This window comes from Euleptes europaea, chromosome 4, assembly GCF_029931775.1.
Source record: "Euleptes europaea isolate rEulEur1 chromosome 4, rEulEur1.hap1, whole genome shotgun sequence".
NCBI classification, from domain to species: Eukaryota; Metazoa; Chordata; class Lepidosauria; order Squamata; family Sphaerodactylidae; genus Euleptes; species Euleptes europaea.
The window spans coordinates 114,197,564-114,218,007 of record NC_079315.1 but is presented as its reverse complement, the minus strand read 5'-3'; the positions used below and the strand labels follow the sequence as shown (position 1 = coordinate 114,218,007).

General features: G+C 45.8%; 1 protein-coding gene across 2 annotated transcripts in view; it reads right to left on the bottom strand.

Moving 5' to 3' along the window:
- Window positions 1–4,819: 4,819 nt before the first annotated feature.
- Window positions 4,820–20,444, bottom strand: part of SMAD2 (SMAD family member 2) — a 34,062-nt gene continuing 18,437 nt past the window's right edge. For both annotated transcript variants that reach the window (XM_056848237.1, XM_056848238.1), the window contains 7 exons: window positions 19,913–20,047; window positions 17,422–17,496; window positions 13,301–13,354; window positions 12,106–12,318; window positions 11,360–11,497; window positions 10,718–10,862; window positions 4,820–4,960 (listed from right to left, as the gene is read on the bottom strand). In XM_056848237.1, the coding sequence (XP_056704215.1) occupies window positions 4,837–4,960; window positions 10,718–10,862; window positions 11,360–11,497; window positions 12,106–12,318; window positions 13,301–13,354; window positions 17,422–17,496; window positions 19,913–20,047 (884 nt within the window). In that variant the 3' untranslated portion in view covers window positions 4,820–4,836. The remainder of the gene's footprint in view (window positions 4,961–10,717; window positions 10,863–11,359; window positions 11,498–12,105; window positions 12,319–13,300; window positions 13,355–17,421; window positions 17,497–19,912; window positions 20,048–20,444) is intronic.

The window sequence follows — 20,444 nt, the reverse complement described above, 5'->3', positions numbered from 1 at the left end:
AGTTCTCCAGATTAGAGTCCACCGCTCTGAATCACTACGCCACGCTGGCTCTAAGCCTAACCAAAATTCTCATATCACTGTGTGTGTGTGTGTGGGGGTGCAATAATCTAAACTGGAAGGATACTGATTTATGGCAACCCTGTAGTGACTTTCAGAGATGGATTGCCGTTGCACCTTCTTCTGTGTAGCGACCCTGGACTTCCTTGGAGGGGGGGGTGTCTCCCATCCAAGTACTAACCAGGGCTGACCCTGCTTAGCTTGATCTGACAAGATCAAGCTAGCCAGGGGAAAGGTGAGGAACTACATAGCCCTCTGTCCTAATCTCCATGTCCTCATAGAAAACCTTCATAAAATATTCTTGCCCTGCATTTTGTACACAGAAAAATCTTAATTCAGGAACACACACACTGTTTTGAGATTTGAGCAACTGCCCGTATACGTAAGGTCTGGAAACTTGTTTTCTAAACAGTTGAAAATTAGAGATGCGCTGCCAACGTGGTGTACTGGACTAAGTAGAGCAGCGGACTAAGTAGACTAAGCAGTGGTTAAGAGCAGCCAGGAGGGGCCGTGGCTCAGTGGTAGAGCATCTGCTTGGCATGCAGGAGGTCCCAGGTTCAATTTCCGGCATTTCCAGTTAAAGGGACTAGGCAAGGAGGTGACCTCGGTTTGAGACCCTGCAGAGCAGCTGCTGGTCTGAGCAGACAATACTAATTTTTATGGATCAAGGGTCTGAATCAGTATACATCAGCTTCATGTGTTCATGTGACTCTAATCTGAACCACAGTTGATTCCCCACTCCTCCACATGAGCAGAGGACTCTAATCCCGTGAACCGGGTTGGTTTCCCCACTCCTACAAATGAAGCCTGCTGGGCTATTCACAGCTCTCTCCGAACTCTCTCAGCCCCACCTACCTCACAAGGTGTCTTTTTGTGGGTAGAAGTGAAGGTGATTGTAAGCTGGTTTGAGACTCCTTAAAGGCAGAGGAAACTGGAATATAAAAAACAACTCTTCTACGTCATGCCTATACAGCGAACACAAACTTCGGCAGTCCTGTAGGAGGGCAGTACACTCAAACAGCCTGTGCCTTTTAGTATCAGCTATCAACAACTAATATTTTTGCAGAATTCATAAAGGGTTCATCACTGCAAGAAACTCCCCGGGTACCTGTACTGAGTTCACAAGAATCGCATCCCGCCACTCGGTTTTTAAAGAGACCCCTGTCAAGCAAATGCAGCTATGCTTTTAACAATTGCAACGGAAAGCAAAGAGTGGGAAAGAGGTGAACATGAAAGGGGGGGGGAGTGTTTTCAGTTTTGTATTGACGCATGCCTTCAATTTGAGATATGCCGATGATACTACATTACTGGCAGAAAATAGCAAAGACTTGAAACGACTACTGCTGAAAGTTAAGAGTAAGTGCCAAAGCAGGACTACAGCTGAACATCAAGACAATAGTAATGACTACAGAACTACAGCTTTAAGGTTGACAATGAGGAAATAGAAATTGTTGAAGACTTTCTATTCCTTGGTTCCATCATCAACCAAAAGGGAGACTGTAGCCAAGAAATCAGAAGGAGGTTGAGACTAGGAAGGGCAGCCATGAAGGAGCTAGGAAAGATTCTTAAGTGTAAGGATGTGTCACTGGCAACCAAGATCAGGTTAATTCATGCCATCGTATTCCCTATTACTATGTATGGGTGCAAGAGCTGGACAATGAAGAAAGCTGATTCTTTTGAAATGTGGTGTTGGAAGAGAGTGTTACAGATACCCTGGACCACCAAAAAAAAAAAAAAAAAAAAAAAACCCAAATCAGTGGGTTTTAGATCAAATCAAGCCTGAACTGACCCTAGAAGCTAAAATGACTAAACTGAAGCTATCATATTTTGGTCACATTATGAGAAGACAAGAGTCACCAGAAAAGACAATCATGCTAGGAAAAGTTGAAGGCAGCAGGAAAAGAGGAAGACCCAACGAGAGGGATTGACTCTATAAAGGAAGCCACACCCCTCAATTTGCAAGATCTGAGCAAGGCTGTTAAGGATAGGACGTTTTGGAGGACACTGATTCAGAGGGTCGCCATGAGTCAGAACCGACTTGACGGCACTTAACACACACACACATGCCTTCAGGCATCCTCCTTTGGACACATGTGTCATCATGCTTGTGTGAATTTTAAATTAACAAGCTCTATATTTATCAGTGGCAGTTTGAAATCTGGCACCCTCGCTCAGTCTTGGAATAAATGAGCAGGGGTGGCCTGCCACTTCGCCGTTCAAACAAACCACAGAGAGAATTAAAACTTTTTTTTATTAGTGTATTCACATATTAGGCAATTGCAACACGCATGAAAAGCTTATTTCTTAGGCTCACGAGTTCTACCAATACAAGAGGCTACTGGTAAAACTAGCACAAAAAATTGGTAACTGCTTTGCCGATCCTTTTACTTGCCTGACCCCCGCTCCGACCACCTCCCCACCCACCCGACGACACCTCCACGCTCGATTTTTGGTATTACTCCTATACCCTATTAATTAATGGCATAAAAAAAAAAAGATTCGTCGTTGCCACCCTCAGTTCAGTCAGTCGATTACAAAGCTTAACACTGGCCACATTTTTGTTCTTGAAGCTGAAGTCGGCACTAGGTGTACTCCGGAAGCACAGCCCTAGTGCAAATGAACAGTTTGGGGGGAAGGGGGGAGGAGAGGGAAAGAAAAACAGACAAAAGGCAATCCCGCTACTGCCACGACGACGAGAATGACAGACAGCTAGAATCACAAGATTGTTAGTAAGATGTATACTTTTTTTTCAAGTCAGAAAAAACCCTCCTATACAAGTTTCCCAACCCTCACCCCAACCCAGTCTTATCTGTAGAATATAATTCAAAATATTTTTTTTAAAGTAAGGTTCAGATGTAGTGTCCTAGAGTTCACAATAACATGTACTATGGAAGTCTTCCTTGCCGCCAGGCACAACCAGCCGACTGCTCCTGCAAGATCCAGCCCCGTAGCGATGGACACTTGCAAAAAACCGCATCCTTTGGATCTCGCCGGCCCCGTAAAGCCTTCCCCGAACCTCAAGTTATTTCTTTACACCCCTGGGGAAGCTGAACTCCATGGCACAGGAGGGACAGAGGGGTGGTCCGGGTCTCAAGGGCAAGACCCTTGTTTCACCTTTAAGCCCACCAGCGGGAGTCCAAGATGACACAGATGTTCTCGCCCGTTCCTGGTTCTCTTTTTCATTCAGCGCCATCTGCTATTCCACAGCAACCTTGGAATCCTGCTACCATAGCTAAGACCAGTTTAGGGAGGAAAAACTGCAGCTTGCCAAACAGCTGGCAGATTTAAAGGGAAAGCAACCTGCCAATCTTAAAGGGGGGTGTACTGTGATGGAATGGAGCCCACTCTACTTCCAAAATGCCATATTCCAGTCCATACTAAACTGACCACTGAAGATTTACATCATGAAAGACAGAAACAGCACACGCAGGGCTCTTCTTTTGGACAGGCGCTTCTCAGAAAGTATGCTCGTCTGTGAAAAGGGATCCATGGATCCGCCATGCGCATGATTCTTCTCTGAGCAGAAGTGCAAGAATCTGGAGCTGCTTCGGGGCACTGCTCAGCTAGACTTCTCTCGGGGCGCACGCTGCGAACCCAGTGCTTGGGTGGCACGTCAGAGGACCAACGCCATGTCGGTCAATCTCGCAAGCAGGTCATGGGACTGAGCGCTCCCGCCAAAGTTAACTACATTACCCTGGCGCCTCCCTATGACCAAGGCTAGCCTGGCTTCTGCAAACCAAGGTCTGAAGGTAATTCCAAAATCGGGACCGAGGAGGAACCGTGGTTAGCCATCAACAACCCCTTAGTGCTGACCTTAACCGTGGTTAACTGTAGGCAGGTAATTAAATAAGAGTGTATGAAGCACATGATTCCATAGTCTTATCTATTCTCCTAGCCATGGTTAGAGATTAAACAAAACAGCTCATGAGGGAGTCTCTTAAGAGTGCCCCCCCACACACACACTCTGTGGGACCAGCAGTGCTGAGCACCCATCGCCGGCAAGATGAATCACCCTCGATGGGCAGAGGAAGGAACGGTTTACTACGCATGATGCCGCACAGGATTAAAGTGGTGAAGGTATACGTTTCGGGCCCATGAAGCACGTGCGGCATCAACTATCTTTCAAGACGACCAAACCCAAGTATCGTGTCCTCTCCAAAGAGGGGCTTAAGGCGGTGGCTACTACGGTAGGGAAGGAGGAGGAGGGGAAGGAAGCTTTTCTGCGATAAAAGCCTATTATAGGGCAGCGGAAAGCCTGCATATATATATATATATATTTATATATAAAAATATAAAAAAAAATATGGAGAAAGACCTGGGCTTTGACGAGATGTCTGCTTAAATTAGAGAGGCAAGCTCTAAACGTCTATCGAAGGGGATCAAAAACAAGACAGCGGGACGCTGCCCTACTGGGGGTGGGTCCAGGACGCGTTCAGCAAAACCGTCCATGTTATTGGTAAACCTAGAGGACACTCACATTTATATATACCCAATAAAAACACCATTAAAGTCTTTTAAAATGTCCCTCCCTCCTTCAGAAGAAGGCGTTTCTATATACTAATGTTTTTTTAATCTAGTATCAGAGTATAGGAAAACAGAATTCACAAGGTGCTTTAAAACTGATCAGACCCTCAAGTGCTTTTCATCCCCTCTCTCTCTTTTTGGATAGGAAAACAGTTCATGGAGACCACACACAGTTACTATGACAGACGAGCTGTTGGCTTAAGTCTGTTGAAGGGGCTCAGCATCTTCAGCTCGCCCCGATAAAGAGGAGGTGATTTACGACATGCTGGAACAGCGTACTGAAGGGGAGCCCATCTGAGTCAATACTTTATCCAGCCACTGGAGAGGCCCGTTCAGGTGAAGCTCGATCCAGCAAGGAGTGCTTGTTACCGTTTGCCGCCTGGAGGAGAGGGGGAGGGAAAAAAGGAAACACGCTGTAAAGCCATAGCTGCCAGTTACATGTATGGCCCCTGCCAGCACCCTAGGCCGGGGGCCCCTAACCTTTTTGAGCCTGCAGGCACCTTTGGAATTCTGACACGGCGCAATGGGCGCAGCCACAAAACAGCTGCCCCAAGAGGCAGAGCGGCTTACAATCACCTTTCCTTCCCCTCCCCCAAAAGACACCCTGGGAGGTAGGTGCGGCTGAGAAAGCTTGTAGAGAGCAGTGACTAGCCCAAGGTCATCCAGCTGGTTTCATGTTTAGGAGTGGGGAAGCAAATCCAGTTCACCGGATCAGCCTCCACCGCTCATGTGGAGGAGTGGGGAATCAAACCTGGTTCTCCTGATCAGACTCCACCACTCCAAACCACCACTCTTAACTACTACACAATGCTGTAGCTGTTGTCGAAGCGGCATTTAAAACGGCCATGCCTCGCCAGCCCAGATCGAGACTGGAAGGGGTGGCTGCGTTGGCTGCCCTGCGGGTTGGATAAGAGCTCTCAAGGGGCCGGATCTGGCCCGCGGGTCTTATATTCGACACCCCTGCCTTATAATGAATTACACCCTTGGTCCATCCAGGCCAGTGTTATCTACTCAGACTGGCAGCAGCTCTCCAGTGTCTCAGGCATAGGTCTTATCCCCTCCTACTTGGTCCTTTTAACTGGAGATGCCAGGGGACTGAACCTGGGACTATCTGCATGCCAGGCAGATACTCTACCACTGAACCATGGCCCTCCCTTTGTTTTGGTGCCACATCTTGGCCCTGCAGTCTTCACGAAATTCCTGGAAGAAGAGGCTGTTTGGATGTAACTGGGCTCCACTGGTGGGCTAGGGGTAAAGTCCCCAAGAGAGGCAACATCAGGGGAAGGCCTCGGCCTCTATGCCCTGTAGCTGGACCTCCAGATCAACTAGTTGGCCACTGCGTGAGCCAGGATATTGGAGTAATGGTCCACTGGTCCGATCCAGCAGGGCTCTTCTGATGTTCTTACAAGAGGGTTCCTGTCCTCCTTCACCAGGTGGCTGGTGCCTCAGGTGAAACGGTGTCCTATTTTACTGAGGTCTAAATTTGGCCCAGGGGCTCCTAGTTCTGGAAATGTCATCTAGAAACATCGATTTGGGACGGGCCATGGCCTTCTTTACCTAACTGCTACTGGAGTACACACACACGGGAGTGAAGGACTTGCTGTGTCTAGAAAGAGCACACCTTTACACACCTTTGAGGTGGGCTGTTAAGAACACAAGCCTGATGTAAAATCCTGGAAGTTATGTTTAGTACATATTTGGGAATGCAAACACACAACCTCCCATGGCTTACATCCTTTAACCCTTCATCTTGTGTGTATGTACTAGTAGACTGCAACCACTGAGGAAGGTCTTCTTAGCTGAAACACATTTGGTCCATGAATATTATGTCACTGGAATTATCTGTGTTACTTACAGGAACTGCAATAGGTGCAAAGTGTACAGCACAATTTGTGACTTATATGGCCTAGAAGTCTGTTTTGTTTTTGATATAATTTTTAGTGCACCCCCAGATTAAAGATATACTTTGTTCTATTCTTTTTTTGTTTTTTACACTGTCAACCCATAACCTCTCAGGTTTCCTATTTAGTGGTACAGCATCTGCTTGGCAAGCAGAAGGTTCAGGGTTCAATCCCCGGCACCTCCAGGTAAAAGGATCAGGTAGTAAGTGACGTGAAAGGCCTCTGAGACCCTGAAAAGCAGCTGCCAGCCCAAGTAGACAGTACTAACCCTGAAGGACTAAGGGTCTGATTCAGTATAAGGCAGCTTCATCTGTTCAAGTTACTTTCCCCAAACCTATGTTGCATGACTTAATACATACAACTCCTGCGCTGGCAGTCCATAAACCTATTATAGCTGCAAGGGTTAGTTGCCATATAGTTCTATGACCCAGAGGCAAAATCCTCCCAAGCCAAACACTGCTTTACTGATTAGAAATTGTATTAGAAAACCCAGGACTGTAGTGGATAGATCTGGAATTCTATTAAATATTTTCAAACTTCTTACAAAATGAAGCAAATGCAGGTTGAGTATCCTTATCCGGACTGCTTGAGACCAGAAGTGGTCTGTATTTCGGATCTTTCCGCATATTGGAATAGTTTGGAAATTTTGCATATGCATAATGAACTATATCTTGGGGATGGGGCCCAAATTCCTTTATGCTTTATGTGCACTTTATACACCTAGCCTGAATGTAATTTTAAACAATATTTTAAATAATTTTGTATACACTGAACCATCAGAACACAAAGGTGTAACTGTCTCACCAGAATACCTGTAGCAGCTGTTAAACAAGAGCATCAACTACAAACTAAAAACGGCAGCCTTTTAGTTTCCGCCTACAATGCAGTGTTTCGTTTTTTTTAGGTGAGAGGAAACACTGAAAGTAGGCAGCACGGATCTGCCTGCATGCCGGCCGAAGGTCTGTTTTTTGGCTCAGTCCGGATATTCTACCTGTAGAAAGATTAACCCATTATTCAAACCGTAAACCATCTGCATCAGAACCGGGGGGGGGGGGGGGGCGGGAGGAGGGGAGGGAAGAATTCACTTCAAACTCCAAAGGTAGCCGTTACACATGAAGCAAAAGCTGACCGCTGGGTCACTTCAAGCTCACTGCTGACCAACGGCGGCAGATCAAGCCTAACTTCCAAATCTTCCACATGTCCTACAGAAGCAGAGGGAATCGATCAGGAAAAAAAAGACAGATCACGATGGGTAGCTGTGTTAGTCTGTCACTAGCAGTAGAAAAGTGCAGGAGTCCAACAGCACCTTAAAGATTAACGCAATTTCTGGCAGGGTCTGAGCTTTCATGAGCCACGAAAGCTCATGTGTGTGGGTTAAGTGCCATCAAGTCGCTTCCAACTCATGGCGACCCTATGAATCAGTCCTCCAAAATGTCCTATCTTTGACAGCCTTGCTCTGATCTTGCAAACGGAGGGCTGTGGCTTCCTTGACTGAGTCAATCCATCTCTTGTGCGGTCTTCCTCTTTTCCTGCTGCCTTCAACTTTTCCTAGCATGATTGTCTTTTCCAGTGACTCTTGTCTTCTCATAATGGGATCAAAGTACGACAGCCTGTTTAGTCATTTTAGCTTCTAGGGTCAGTTCAGGCTTGATTTGATCTAAAACCCACTGATTTTTTTTTTGGCCGTCCACTGTATCCGTAACACTCTCCTCCGACACCACATTTCAAAAGAATCTACTTTCTTCAATGTCCAGCTTTCACACCCATACATAGTAATAGGGAATACAATGGCATGAATTAACTTGATCTTGGTGGCCAGTGACACATCCTTACACTTCAGAATCTTTTCTAGCTCTTTCATGGCTGCCCTTCCCAGTCTCCATCTCCTTCTGATTTCTTGGCTGCAGTCTCCCTTTTGGTTGATGATGGAGCCAAGGAATAGAAAGTTTTCAACAATTTCAATTTCCTCACTGTCAACCTTAAAGTTGTGTAATTCTCATACCCTGCCAGAAATTGTGTTAGTCTTTAAGGAGAAAAGAGGATGGTTTGCAGGTGCAACACAATCTGCATTTCCCGGGAACATGTCAGACTGAGTCAGCAAAGGAAAGACTGACATGGTGTATAGAACGACTGAGAGACAATGGTTCTTCATGGCAGGGAGGCAAGAAAGATTGGCCACAGCCCCTGTAACTTAGAGCCTATATTACAGTGTTTCACAAGAGCTTACGATAGTTTTTATGTGATGACTCACTCAAAACTTGTTCATTTGAACAGAAGTTATCAAAAAGGTACTTATTCTGTTTAGTCCCACCAGATCTTTAGGTTTAATGTTAAAGCAGACTGCTTTTTCAACACAAACTTGCTAATTTTGTTGAACTTTTTTTATTGTGTGCATGGGTATATATCAGCACAAGTGTGTTTTAAGATTTATTCGACTGTTTTGACTGTCTGCTGTCTTGAGGACGCTGAACTGGGCGGAAAGGTGGCATAAAAGTTGTAAATAAACAAAGAGGCAAAGTCACTCCGTTCTTTCAGCCATCTGACTCTGGCCTTGACAGCATTTGCACAGGCCGCTTATTAATTGGTAAGTAACTTTTTAATATAGGTACGAGCAAGCAACTTGTCTGAGCCAACACTGATTAGGGCGTTTTTTTAAAAAAAAGAATGGCAAAAAGAGAGGGAGAGATTAGAGTCTGCATCAAAACTCCAGGCCTGCTCTCTTTGGGCAGCTAAAGAGCCGTTACGCTTTCTAAGATTTGCTTATATATAACTCCGGACATGCAAGGAATACCCCCTTGGGCGTGGGAGTCTTGGCTTAGCAACCACGAGTGCCTGAAAATATAAACATGCATTCTAGTTTCCAGACAAGTGTTTTGCTGCTACACAAGAAAAGCTAAGCACAGAATCCAAAGTGTTCCACACCGAGGCCCACTCGTTAAAAATCATTATGGCTTTTAAAGTACCAAAATGAAAGTGTGACAAACACAGCCTGACCCCTATAGTTTAAAGACTGGCCAAGGAGAAGAGTGGACTCTAATCTGGAGAACGGGGTTCGATTCCCCACATGAGCGGCAAACGCTAATCTGGTGAACCGGGATGGTTTCCCACTCCTCCACATGAAGCCAGCTGGGTGACCTTGGGCTAGTCACAGCTCTCTTAGAGCTCTCTCAGCCCCACCTAACTTACAGGGTACCTGTTGTGGGGAGAGGAAGGGAAGGTGATTGTAAGCCAGTCTGATTCTTCCTTAAGTGGTAGAGAAAGTCAGCATATAAAAACCAACTCTTCTTCTTCTAGAACTGCTCCAGAATTGCACAGGAAATTGAAGCGAAGCTGCGGAATACAGATTGAGTATCCCTTATCTGGTCATCCGATATGCAGACTGTTCCGAAAACCAGACCTTTTGAGCCGGTGTGCAGGCATTACTCACAGGCCCTCAGCAGGGCCACTGATAGTTCAGTGTACACAAAAGTATTTAAAATATTGTTTAAAATTACATTCAGGCTATGTGTATAACATATATATAAAACATAAATGAATTTCATCTTTAGACTGGGGTCCCATCCCCAGCATCTCATTACGTATATGCAAAAATTCCAAAAAATACGGAAAGATCCAAAATACGGACCACTTCTGGTCCCAAGCAGTCTGGATAAGGGATACTCAACCTGTAAAAGAGAAGGGCTGCTCCCACACACAGCTGGAATAGTACTCTAGAGCAGTCACTCGCATCATGGGCTGTTTCTGTCCACCCAGAAAAGCCCAGTGGCCTTCTCCCTTGCAAGATTTAATGTCGTTCCATCTTCAATTTTGTATGGGAGATTTCAATATCTACCCTGCTCAGCAAGGAACTGCCCTTGTGGGAAGAGCCATATCGAAACAATTTTACATATGCTCTTCCATTGCTCCCATTATGATGAAATTCGATCAAAACATTTTAACACCTTACCTTGGTAAACAAGACTGGATTAACTGCACCTGTAAAGGTGTCTTTTCTCCTGAATAAATCGCTCCCCCGTCATAACTGAGAAAGTGGCCAAATTCCTTCAGAGTGTTGTAAAAGTACAACATGACAAAACTCAGGGATGAATACTGTTTACAACTGTAACACTATTTGAGCTACATGTAATATTTTATTGTATAATTTAAGTGGGTTTTTCTTTAAAATGCCATTAAAGGTTTTGTTATTGGTACATGACTCGCTGGGCAAGAAGCAGCAGCCAAACACACTTTCGCACCTGTATTCGGCCCCCCACCCTTTAACGAAGCTCATCCTTATGGTGCACATCCGAGTGAGCTGATACACCGCTTCAAAGCCCTGATTCACAGACTGAGCCAGAAGGGCAGCAAATTCCTGGTTGTTAAAGATCTTCAAGTTGCAGCCTGCAAAAATAAATAAATAAATAAGGGCGTGATAAGTGATAACTGCTACTTCAAGCTATTAATGTGTTAATGATTTCTTGATTGAATTCTCAATTGGGGAGGCCTTATCAAAGTGAAGATGAGCCCCGTGGCGCAGAGTAGTAAGCTGCAGTACTGCAGGCAAAAGCTCCGCTCACGACCTGAGTTCGATCCTGACGGAGGTTGGTTTCAAGTAGCCAGCTCAAGGCCTTCCATCCTTCCTAGGTCTGTAAAAGGAGTACCCAGCTTGCTGGGGGTAGACGACTGGGGAAGGCAATGGCAAAACCACCCCGTAAACATAGTCTGTCTAGTAGACGTCGGGATGTGACGTCACCCCATGGGTTAGTAGTGACCCGGTGCTTGCACAGGGGACTATCTTTACCTTTTATAAAAGTGAAACAAGCCTAAGCATTACAGCACAGCAAATGCTGCTTAGAACACACAGGTGACATTTTATTTTTGTGTGTTATGTGCCTTACCTGGTGGGATTTTGCACACAGTCGCAGGGTGCCACCCGTATCTCTGATTACAATTGGGGCTCTGGACAAAGATTGCGCTGTCGCTTAGGCACTCGGCGAAAACCTCCCCGCCGATGTAATATAAACGTACTCCCCTTCCTAGAAAAAGGACAGGCCAAGAGTTAAATTTAACACACAGACCTTAATCGAGTATTAGTGATTCACTGCACTGGCTCCCTCTGCAACTCAAAATAAAGCCAGCTCCAAAATTAATTTTCCACCATCTATGCAAAAGGAGGAGACGTTTTCGAACACATGAAAACAAGTCTGAGAGTTGCTAGAACAAATCTTGCAAGATATTGGAAAAGCATGAAATTCCCTGATTTAAATAATTGGCTTCATAAGGTTAAAGAAACCTATGCTTTAATTGAGTTGACATATCATAATAATGACAAAAATACGGAAGAACTGGACGCTCCCTGAAATTTAACAATCTCAAGGATAGAAAATGTTTAAATCGCAGAGAGGGAGTGATGTAATAATTATCGGATTTTAGATAAATAGATAATGTATTGCTTAGTTCACTGGTATGGTTATTTAGTTATATTAGCAGCACAGTTTTAGTTTATTTTCAAGAATTTGTAGTATGTGTATTTTAGTAATATTATATTTCCGTTTTTTAAATTGTTATATTCTTATTTTCTCTTAATAAATATTTAAAAATTAAAAAAGAAGAAAACAAGTCTGAAAAGGCAGGAAGTCGCTACCTATGTGCCGCCTTGTCATTTCCACGGTGGCGTTTCTATTGACGTTGGAAAGCAAACCTAGGCAGAATCTTTCAGAGTTCGACGGATCTGTAAAGCCATCTACAGTAAGTGAAGGCTGCGAGGCGTGGAAGGTCTCTCCCACTCTCTGGTTCAATTCGTAATATGCTATCGAGCACCAAAACGCAGGCTCTGAATAGGTGACAGGCTGCAGGTCTAAAGGAAGAGTCGGGAGAATTTGCATGTTAATGCACTTTGCACATGTTGAAATCAACAAAAACTGCAGCACCTTTACTGGCATATATGCAATTAATACAGGAGCTAAAAAACAAGGAGAGCTAAAGCTAGGACCAGAAAGGGTCAGAATTTAGATTCTGGGAGGCTCATAGCTAGTTGTAGAAATTTTGCTACCCTGTCCATTATATCGGAGTTTTGTTCAGAGAGAAAAAAACCCCGAACTTTACAATTGTCCGAAACGTCGTTCCATTCATCTAAGAGTGACTTAAGAAATTTAGCTCAGATTATCAACATAGAAAGGACGATACAAAAAAAAAAAAAAAAAAAAAAAAAACCACGTTGCAGTGATTCTACCCTGTTCATACTACACGGACAAGAGTCTTTTAGAATGTGGGATTTTCTGAAACCTCCCAAATAGTACAATTTAAAAACGTTAAACCTCGCAAAGATCGAACCTGGGACCTTCTGCACACCAAGCAGATGCTCTTCCGCTGAGCCACAGCCCCTTCCCCAACCCTCTTAAAAAGAGGTCACCTGAACATTGTGGGTGTTTTTGTTGGAAGCAGTTGTCTTTGTCCAAGCTGTCTTTGTCCAAGCTGACTTTAGAAATTGTAGGTCACCTACAGCACAAAGAGGTCTCCTGGAATTTCTATAATCATCTTGGATAAAGACAACCGATTCCACCTGCTTTATCGCAGTTCCTCTCCCAGATCCGTCTTTTCTGAATACAGCTTTCTAGATCCTAAGCCAGGGGTGTCAAACATAAGGCCCAGGGGCCGTATCAGGCCCCTTGAGAGCTCTTATCCAGCCCACAAGCCAGCGAGGCCCGGCCCAACCAAGTGACATTTATGTCATATCCGGCCCTCATAACAATTGACTTCGACACCCCTATCCTAAGCTGCAGCTTGTTCCCAAAGTACTGCATTAACTTGTTACCAGGAAAGTTTTTTTTACCGCTTACCCAGGCTGTGATTGACTGGAGAAAGAGTACTGGGAGACAGTTCTGCTGGAGATCCTGTGGAGTTAAAGAGAACTGTGTTACTTTAGAGCAAAATTCACTTCAGGGCCTCCGACTGAAAAAAATCATGCTTTGCCACATTCTAAACGTTTCTCTTGGATGCTGTGCAGCCGTAATTCGAAGAGCTTGAGGTTAGTTTTTACTAACACGGGCATGTGGAAGATTTATCCTGAAGATATCCCCGCAGAGCTAATGTCCCTACTGTGTAAATACTCTTTGGAAGCTGACCCAAGCTTTGTCATTCGATTTAAAGATGTCAACAATTAAACAACTGGCGGAAACCTCAAACCACATGCAGATTTCTTTTTATGAAAATTTAGAAGTCCCTGGGGTTTATGGGCCAGAAAGGAGAGAGTGGGCGAAAACAAGCTACGCTTTTCTTATCACTGATGGGAAACGTTTCTTCAAGTAACGTGGTTGGGCTTACAACTCAATTGTACTGCCACCTAGGAGAACCAAGGTCAAAGTTATGAAATCAAGGCAGGGGGCACCAAAATATTTAGTTATAAGCCCTATTGGGATATTTTAACTGAATCTTTCACATCTAACATAACTTTAGCCCTCCAAAAAAAGGGGGGGATAGTGAATTCATTTCCATGACCGAGCACTGATCTTTGATCTGCATACAATACAAAATTTCTGAATGCAGTGGCATGGTTCAGAGAACATAAGAAAGGCACTGCTGGATCAGACCAAGGCCCATCAAGTCCAGCAGTCGGTTCACACAGTGGCCAACCAGAGGCAATATAAAGCCACAATGTGCCTTGGGGTCATGCTCACCGCACATGACAAGCCAATCACTCTCTTAATAACCGTCAGCAAGCCACACTTTGCTGTCACACCTGAACCAGCAAACTATGCTTTGCAAGTCAGGATCAGGAGGCCAAACACAAACCACAGTTTGTCGGTTCAAATGCAAGCTGTGGTTGGCCACAAGCCAGGAAGTCACTGGTCAGCTCGTGGCGTGAGAGTCAAAGCCCAAAAGCTCCTTCAGGGCTCTTTTGCAGTCATCTGGGAATTACATCTGAACCATGCTTCACGTGTCCACAGAACAACCTAGAGTGTGTGCAGAAAGTATTCAAGGACATTACAGAGCTGTTTCAGCCGATACAGACAGTTCTATGGTCCCCACCCCATGTTATTCTAAAAACTCTAGAACAGTAATTGGTGGGAAACATGCTTCTTCAGAAGGAGGACACAGCAGAACTGTAGGAAATGGAGGTGAAATATGGAGGCATGCATTTGCCATTCACTGCTTTGCAAGATATATGTTGCAATTTAATTAATAGACATATAATAGCACAACTTCCTCACTGATGATCACAACGGACAGTGAAACAATTTAGACAAGGATAGTTTCGGGCTCTGTGTTAAAGGAGCATGTGTTTTTCCCCCAGGGGAATGTGTGCTACTGCATCTGAGACTGGAGTAGGATGGAAGGTTAGTATAGTATGTGCAAACTATCATTATCATAAAAATTGCAGATCGATACCCTACTTTTCAATCACTGAGGCATCAGAGAGTCTTACAAAATTTTAAAGATACAAATTCAGCCTCCCTCTCCTTCCTTTCCTTTTTCGATACATTACTCTCCTGTGCTGAGTGACTGAAGTAGCCTCTTCCTCCGAGGATGAGGGGCCTTTGTGTCCTGAGAGCTAGGAAGAAACTGCTGTTTGTGAACAACCTACATTAAACAGATATTTCATGCATGTGTACTCTTGTAGCTCGTGCAAAAGACCAAACACAAAAACGGCCCACTGACATAAGAACATAAGAAAGGCCATGCTGGATCAGACCAAGGTCCATCAAGTCCAGCAGTCTGTTCACACAGTGGCCAACCAGGTGCCTCTAGGGAGCCCCCAAACAAGACGACTGCAGCAGCATTATCCTGCCTGTGTTCCACAGCACCTGATATAATAGGCATACTCCTCTGAGCCTGGAGAGCAGGGATGAGGAACCTCCAGCTCGGGGGCCGTATGCGGACCCCGAGGACATTTTTTGTGGCCCTCGGTAGCTCCGGGGCCCTGCTGCAGAGGCACTGCCCTCCTCGAGGGTGTTCCTGGGGCCACGGCTTGCAGGGGTGCTGCGGCACCCTTTGGACCTCCTCTCGCCGACTGTTGGTCGGCGAGGAGGGGGAGGGGGAGGGATGCTTCCCCCAAGGCTGCCCCCTACAGCCGCGGCATGCAGGAACGCCACGGCACACTGTAAGCCCCTCTTGCCACCTGTTGGCTGTTGAGCGGCGGGGGGTGGGGGATGGGACCCACGGCTCCAGGCAGTAGAGTAGGCGCTCGGGAGCTGATCAGGCTTCGGGGGGCCTTTTGTGGACTCGGGGGGGGGGAGAGCATGGACACTGGGGCCCAGTCGCGTGGGGCTGCGTGTGCCGCAGTGTGTGTGGGGGCGGGGGAGGCGGGGAGGCTGGGGCCTGTTCGCTCGGGGTCGACGTGCGCTGCTCTAGCCTCCCCCCCCCGGCTGGGAGATGTGCGCCTGGTATGGCCCCCGAATGATGTTATAAATGTGCAAATGGCCCTTGGCAGGAAAAAGGTTCCCCACCCCTGCTGGAGAGAATAGGTACGAATCATGACTAGTATCCATTTTTACTAGTAGCTATGGATAGCCCTCTCCTCCGTGAACATGTCCACTCCCCTCTTAAAGCCTTCCAGGTTGCAGCCATCACCATATCCTGGGGCAGGGAGTTCCACAATTTAACTATGCGTTGTGTGAAGAAATACTTCCTTTTATCAGTTTTGAATCTCTCACCCTCCTGCTTCAGCAGATGACCCTGCGTTCTGGTATTATGAGAGAGGGAGAAACGCTTCTCCCTGTCCACTCTCTCCGTACCATGCACACCAGGGAGGGGCACAGTTTAATGTGCACAGCTAATTTATTTCTATACTATTAGTGCGGAGAATCAGAGCAAGAGGATCTGGGTCAGATTTTCAATCAGATGCTTTGCCTGTGGAAAATGAAGATTTGCCTACCAGGAGCATGCAGCAGTCCAATTCTCTCCCTCCTTTATGATCTTTAACGATTTTGGAGGGTTTTAAACCCCCAATATTTTTAAATTTCAGAGCTTTCTGCAAACCTGGGGCTTTTCTCAGGTTTGCAGAAAGATCTGTCCTAACTCTTCTTCACAATTCCAGTCTCCAGATTTAAGTATCCACATATGGGGCCACGTTGAGAATTAGATACACTGATAGGGCCTAAACCCTTGCTGATGTCATAATAAAATCCTCACTGGAGATACCAGGCACTGCAATGAAACTGCTGGTGTGGGTAAAAAAATGCCAATCCACTGCCATGGACACTTGTTATCCAACGACAGCGCAGAATCCAACCACACTCCAAGGCTTTTTACAGAGTCTACCTGGTGTTTTACAGAGTCCGGCCTGGTGCAATGCTCTGTCTGGTGACATCAAGGCCCTGCGGGACCTTAAAGAGTTCTGCGGGGCCTGCAAGACAGAGTTATTCCACCAGGCCTACAGTTGAGGACAGCCGCGGATATAATCTTTCTGGCCTCTCCGCCCCCTCCCCCTTTTTATGTTTGTGGTATGCTATCTTGAGGGGGCAACCTGTTGTTTGTTTCGGCCAAACATGAATACGGATGTAATTTAGGCACCATCTTGCGTTTGTGGGTGGAGGATTACTTTAATTAGGATTTTGTTATTTTAACTTAAAGTTATTGTTAATTTTATTGCTTATCACTACTGATGCATTTTAAATAATGTTACCCGCCCTGAGCCTGGCCTTGGCCGGGGAGGGCGGGCTAGAAGTTGCAAAACAAACAAACAAATAATGTATAGATAGATAGCTTTAAAAGGGGTTAGACAGATTCACGGAGGAGAGGTCCCTCACTGGCTACCAGCCATGGTGAAACCCAGTGCTCAGACGCAGCACCCAGGCAGGGCCTCGGACTCAGTGCCGCGTCTGTTGGCCCTCCAGCCGCTGTGTGAACCAGGATACTATACCAGATGGACCATCGCTCTGATCCAGCAGGGAAGGGCCCCTGAGTTACCAAACACAGTTCCCTTTGATTTGAGCACAGGGGAAAAAATGGAAACCATTACCTGTATCCATGCTTTGGTTCAACTGCTGGTCACTCGTTTCTCCATCTTCACTGATATAACCAGGGGGTGGCGTTTCTACCAAGAGCAAGTTAACAACTGATGAGCCATTAATATAAAGAAGGTCTCTGAGCACCATACATAATTTGGAAAACAAAAATTAAAACGTCAAACTTTCCACAGGACATTCCCTCTGATAAAACAAGGTGTCATGCTGCTGTCACATGAAGCTGCCTTAAACTGAATCAGACCCTTGGTCCATCGAAATCAGTATTGTCTACTCACACCGGCAGCGGCTCTCCAGGGTCTCAGGCAGAGGTCTTTCACATCACCTACTTGCCTAGTCCCTTTAACTGGAGACGCCAGGGATTGAACCTGGGACCTCCTGCATGCCAAGTAGATGATCGACCACTGAGCCACAGCTCAGTGCTCTACCACCCCCACAGTCCTTTACAAATCTGTAAAATGGGGGGGGGGGTAGGAGGGTGCCATTTGCTTCTCCTTTCACCTACTACTGGTCAAGTCAACCCCCTTCCCACTCTCTACACTGCAGACCTGGCAGAGTTTAATGAAATTATGGCCAAGCCGGATGACAACCAAATGGACCTAAATGACAGCCACTCACTAGGATGCTGCATTTACTATAGTCTATTTTACTCACTTTCTCCCTCCTCCCAGTAGACCCTTCCAACCACAGGAATGTTGGCTTTCTGAGTGATACCTGCACAAAATTGCTGATAAGAGAAGGGAATGATTTCACTCTCCAACTTGCATGGCTCTAACTGTGTGGGTCCTGCAGCCCGAGGAACCAACTTTTTGGGGTCAGAATGGAAGTGGGAAAGATTGCTGGATCCAAATCCCCCGCCCCCATTCCACCCCTGGTTGCTGAAGCATACACATAGTGTGGAACAGGTAAAGAGTTCCTGAGATTCTCTTTGTGGAACATTAAGTACACTATAAACTCTAAACACAGCTGTGTAGAGTGTTGAAAAAAATATGCTGTATGCCAACCTCAGACATATGGAATGAAATACAGCCATCTCTGAGAACAGCATAGGTGGTCTCTATACATAAAATATAAGCAGAATATACTATAAAATTAAACACAGGTCAGCAGGAAAATAAATAGAATTTAAATGAGGCTACAGAAAATATCTAAAAATAAGTAGCGTAAAAGCTTGGATAAGGATGCAGCTAACTGAAATTAAATCAAAAGAGTTTCCGTCTAGACATTAGGAAGACTTTTATAACAGAGCAGTTCCTCAGTGGAACAGGCTTTCTCAGGAGGTGGTAAGCGCTCCTTCCCTGGAGGTTTTTAAGCAGAGGCTAGATGGCCATCTGTCAGCAATGCTGACCTTAGGCAGATGAGAGGAAAGGCATCTTGACCATCTTGTGGGCATGGAGCGTGGGTCACTGGGTGTGTGTGTGGGGGGGGAGGTAATTGTGAATTTTCTGCACTGTGCAGGGGTTGGACTAGATGACCCTGGTGGTCCCCACTCTATGATTCTACAATTCTAACATTCTTGTAGGCTTCTGGAACAAAGAAAAGGACTGACAGAGATAAGGAATGAACTCTGGAACACTAGTGCAATAACCAAGGGAGCCCTGGCTCTCACAATGATAAGCAGGGCCCTCTCAAAAGATCCTGAAGGGTAAGACGGCTCACAGAAGAAAGCATTTCAAAATATGCTAAGGATATATGGGACTTTTAGGTCCAAACTACAAGGCTTCCTTGAACTAGACCTTGAAAAATAACCAGCAGAGTTTACAAACTTAGAAGAAAAAGAAGAGTTGGTTTTTATATGCCAATTTTATCTACTTTTTAAGGAGAATCAAACTGGCTTACAATCTCCGTCCCTCCCGCTCCCCACAACACTCACCTTATGAGGCAGGTGGGGCTGGGAGAGCTCTAAGAGAGCTGTGACTAGCCCAGGGTCACCTAGCTGGCTTCATGTGTAGGAGTGGGGAAACCAACCCGCTTCACCAGATTAGCCTCCACCGCCTCATTTGGGGGAGTGGGGAATCAAACCCAGTTCTCCAGATTAGAGTCCACCACTCTTAGTACCAAGCCGTTCAGCCCACCATGAGATCCTTGAATGGACTATGTCTCCTGTTCCTAGACTCAGGCTATTAGCGGGCCAGCCGGCAAGAATTAACTCCATCTCCAACGTTGCATTAATTCCGAGTCCAGCTAGAGCTGAGTGGACCAAGGACACTGGTGTTGGACACCACCGCTGAGGGTGGAATGGGCCTTTTCAGGCAGGCTCGCAAATGCTGTAAATAAGAAAATGAACCCAACGGACCACTAAACCAGGAAACGTGCTTTTCTTGAGCATGCTGGACACTATATGGATTCAGTCCCTCCCACAGCAGAATAAGCATGTTTTGCGCCACTCGGTTTTGCTTTTCTTGACCATGCTGGACACGATATGGATTCAGTCCCTCCCACAGCAGAATAAGCATGTTTTGCGCCACTCGTTTTTGCACGGAGTACCTGGTATATAATTGCTCTGTGGTTCGATGCCTGCTGGAAAGTTAGTGTTTTCGGGAATGGAATGAGTATAGTCATCAAGTGGCGGAAGCTCGGTCAGAATCTCAGTATGTCGCGGCACTAGGACAGGAGGCAGAACTGGGGGAGAAAAGCCCAAAGTGTTAGATAAGACACTGTAGATAGATACTAACTGCAAAGCTTAATAAAGCCAGGATCAAGAACCAACTTTGCACCCCGCCCAAACTGCACCAATCTCATCCAGGCAGCTTGTTTCAAAGGACAACAGGCAATGGTGACGTCAGCTGGCCTGACACACACTCGATCCATGTTTCCTTCGTGTTAAAAATGGCAACTGGGGGATGGTTTAGGAAAAGGATGCAGCTTCCTAATACCAAGGGGAAACCTTCAGGATGCTGGGGCCGGGGGTGGAGGGGACAATACAAGATGCCCCAAGTAAATCAAGCAAAACATAGTACAAGTTGAATATCCCTTATCTGGACTGCTTGAGACCAGAAGCGGTTCATATTTCAGATCT